This window comes from Myotis brandtii, unplaced genomic scaffold (genome assembly GCF_000412655.1).
Source record: "Myotis brandtii unplaced genomic scaffold, ASM41265v1 scaffold1166, whole genome shotgun sequence".
NCBI lineage: Eukaryota > Metazoa > Chordata > Mammalia > Chiroptera > Vespertilionidae > Myotis > Myotis brandtii.
Window position 1 is genome coordinate 550,272 of NW_005354034.1, and position 3,497 is coordinate 553,768.

At 60.6% G+C, this 3,497-nt stretch overlaps 1 protein-coding gene across 1 annotated transcript in view; it reads left to right on the top strand.

Moving 5' to 3' along the window:
• The window catches only part of RASGRF1 (Ras protein-specific guanine nucleotide-releasing factor 1), a gene marked incomplete at its 3' end in the record, with an annotated part of 74,947 nt that overhangs the window by 31,475 nt on the left and 39,975 nt on the right, over positions 1-3,497 (top strand). Inside the window, exon 7 of the mRNA XM_014529208.1 lies at positions 1,453-1,541. Within this exon, the coding sequence (XP_014384694.1) occupies positions 1,453-1,541 (89 nt within the window). The remainder of the gene's footprint in view (positions 1-1,452; positions 1,542-3,497) is intronic.

A 3,497-nucleotide genomic window follows, 5' to 3' on the forward strand; every position in this document is an offset into this window, starting at 1 on the left:
CGGTGCAGAGTGGGTGCAGAGGAGGAAACGGGGGCCCGGGAGGAAGGCCGGCGCCCAGGCCACGTGGAGGAAGCCACGCCCCCCAACCGTGTGGATTGGGGGGCAGGAGGGCAAAGGGGGCCCCCACGGTGTACGTCTAAGGGCTGGTTCTGAGCGCGGCCAGTATCGCGCCCCCTCCCCCCATCAGGGGACATGTGTCCATGTTCGGGGACGTTTTAAAAATATTTTTTTTTTTATTGATTTCAGAGCGAAAGGGAGAGAGAGAGAGAGAGAGAGAGAACCATCCATGATGAGAGAGAAACATCAACGTGGACCGGCTGCCTCCTGCACGCCCCCCACTTGGGGATCGAGCTGCAATCTGGGCCTGTGCCCCGACCGGAACCGAACCCTGACCTCCTGGTTCATAGGTGGATGCTCAGCCCCTGAGCCACGCGGCCGGCCCCTCTGTGGCAGCAGCCACCACACCCGAGTGGCGGTGTCCTTCGTGTCTGGTCCCCACGGGTCTGCGATGGTGCTGTGGGCAGAGACAGGGCCGTGGAGGCAGCCGCCCCCAAGCGCACAAGTCAGGGGCTCCCCTCACACCGGCCAGGGACCCCCCCAGCTTCCGAGAGGCCACACAGTAAGCATGTGAGACCATGGGCCAGTGGGGCTCCGTCAAAACTGACCATTCAGCCCCGGCCGGGCAGCTCAGTCGGTGAGAGGGTCCGTACGAAGCACCAAGCTTTCGGGTTCGATCCCCGGTCGGGGCACAGACAGGAATCCACCGACGAATGCATCCATCGGGAACAACAAATCAATGTTTCTCTCTCTCCCAAATCAATACATTAAAAAGAAAAAAAACTGCCCTGGCCGTGTGGCTCAGTGGCTAGCGTGTCAGCCTGCGGACCCACGGTTCCCGGGTTCGATTCTGGTCAAGGGCACAGACCTCGGTGGCAGGCTCCTCCCCGGCCCGGGCCCTGGTCGGGGCGCGTGCAGGAGGCAGCCCATCGATGTGTCTCTCTCACATCGATGTTTCTCTCTGTCTCTCCCTCTCCCTTCCACTCTCCCTAAAAATCAATGGAAAATACCCTTGGGGGAGGATTAGCAACAGCAACAACCTCGCCCTGGCCAGCGAGTGACAACCGGGTTCGACCCCAGGTGTAGCCTGTGATGTTCCCAGCGCAGTTCTGCCCCAGCCCCTCGGGGGGCCTCCCTCCCGGGCGGGTGACCCCAACGCTCTGATGTCTCCTCTGGAAACTCCTAGTCCTTTTTGAACAGGGGGCTCCTGTATTCCCTCCGCTCTGGGCCCCCCCAAATTACAGCCCATGGGACCCAAGGGGTTTGCACAGCAGGTCTCGCTGCAAAAGGGGTTTGCTGCTGGAGTCTCCCCGGGACCCCCGAGCTGTGTACACCTGGGGGGGGAGGCACCCCGAGGCAGGAGCTCTGGGGGTCCCCCCTGACCTCCCCCCCTTTTCCCTCCAGCGAGACCATCATGTTCCTGCACCAGATCTTCTACCAGGGCCTGAAGGCGCGGATTTCCAACTGGCCCACGCTGGTCCTGGGTGAGTCCCGGCCCCCCACCCGCGGGGTCCCCACTCCAGGGCCACCTTCCAGGGCGGGGCACGCCCCTCCTTCCGGGGGGACACCCAGCAGCCCCTGAGGAGCCCCCGGAAGCCCTGAGAGGGATCCGGGAGGACAGACAAGTCCGACAGAAGGAGCTGTTACTGGAGGAGGTGACATAGCCTTTGTTCTTTACCCACATCTCCCGTTTATAAATAGCTAGAGGCCCGGTGCATGAATTCGTGCACGGGTGGGGTCCCTCGGCCTGGCCGATGATCGAGGCCTATTGGGGGGCTGGCCAGCCTGGGGGAGGGGCCGTGGGAGGTTGGCTGTGGGAGCGCACTGACCACCAGGGGGCAGCTCCTGCATTGAGCATGTGCCCCCTGGTGGTCAGTGCACGTCATAGCGACTAATCGACCAGTCATTCCGGTCATACAGTCGTAATGGTCGCTTAGGCTTTTATATATAGAGATGTCCGTGTGCCCGTGGGAGAAAACTCAAGAATCCCCAAAACAGGAGGAGACATTTAAAAATGCCCCCCGTGGCTCTGCCTCCCAGGACCCCACTGTACACGGGGTTTCCTTCCAGCATCTCTCTGTGTGTGGGTCTCAGGGTGGTTTCCTACCCCCCGCCCCCCGTTTTGCGTGATTGTGAACGCACTGCATACAGGATTCGGGTCTTGCTGTGGGCGTTTGCAACGGATCTGTGTGCTGCCGGAGGCGGGGTGCACAGCCCCTCAGGGGGCCTCCCTACACGTGTCCCCCGGGGGCACATGTCAGACTTGACAGGGCCCAGCTCTCAAAATACGATGTGCTCAGTGGTTAGAGCACCGGCCTGTGGACTGAAGGGTCCCAGGTTCGATTCCAGTCACGGGCGCTTGCCTCGGTGGCAGGCTTGATCCCCGGCCCTGATCGGGGCGGGTGTGGGAGGCAACCAATTGATATGTCTCTCTCCCATCGATGTTCCTCTCTCTCCCCTTCCCTTCCCTTCCACTCTCTCTTAAATATCAATGGGGGAGGATTAACAAAAAAATATCTGAGACTCTGATGGGACCCCTACGTCGGGGGCCTCCTCCCTGGCCAGCGTCCCCTCCAAAGGCAGGGTCTCTCTGGGGAGAGGGGCCTAGGGCACTTGTCTGTCTCCATAGCGACTAATCGACCAGTCATTCCGGTCATACAGTCGTAATGGTCGCTTAGGCTTTTATATATAGAGATGTCCGTGTGCCCGTGGGAGAAAACTCAAGAATCCCCAAAACAGGAGGAGACATTTAAAAATGCCCCCCGTGGCTCTGCCTCCCAGGACCCCACTGTACACGGGGTTTCCTTCCAGCGTCTCTCTGTGCGTGGGTCTCAGGATTGTTGTCCCCCCCTGCCCCCCTCCGTTTTGCGTGATTGTGAACGCACTGCATATAGGATTCAGGTCTTGCTGCGGGCATTTGTAACGGGTCTGTGAGGTGGGGTGCACAGCACAGCACAGCACCCCCTACACTTGTCCCCCGGGGCACGTGTCAGACTCGACAGGGCACAGCTCTCAAAATACGGTGTTGCTCAGTGGTTAGAGCACCGGCCCGTGGACCGAAGGGTCCCGGGTTCAATTCCAGTCACGGGCATGTGCCTTCGTGGCAGGCTCAATCCCCGGCCCTGGTCGGGGCGGGTGCGGGAGGCAACCAATCGATGTGTCTCTCTCCCATCGCTTGCCTCGGTGGCAGGCTTGATCCCCGGCCCTGATCGGGGCGGGTGTGGGAGGCAACCAATTGATATGTCTCTCTCCCATCGATGTTCCTCTCTCTCCCCTTCCCTTCCCTTCCACTCTCTCTTAAATATCAATGGGGGAGGATTAACAAAAAAATATCTGAGACTCTGATGGGACCCCTACGTCGGGGGCCTCCTCCCTGGCCAGCGTCCCCTCCAAAGGCAGGGTCTCTCTGGGGAGAGGGGCCTAGGGCACTTGTCTGTCTC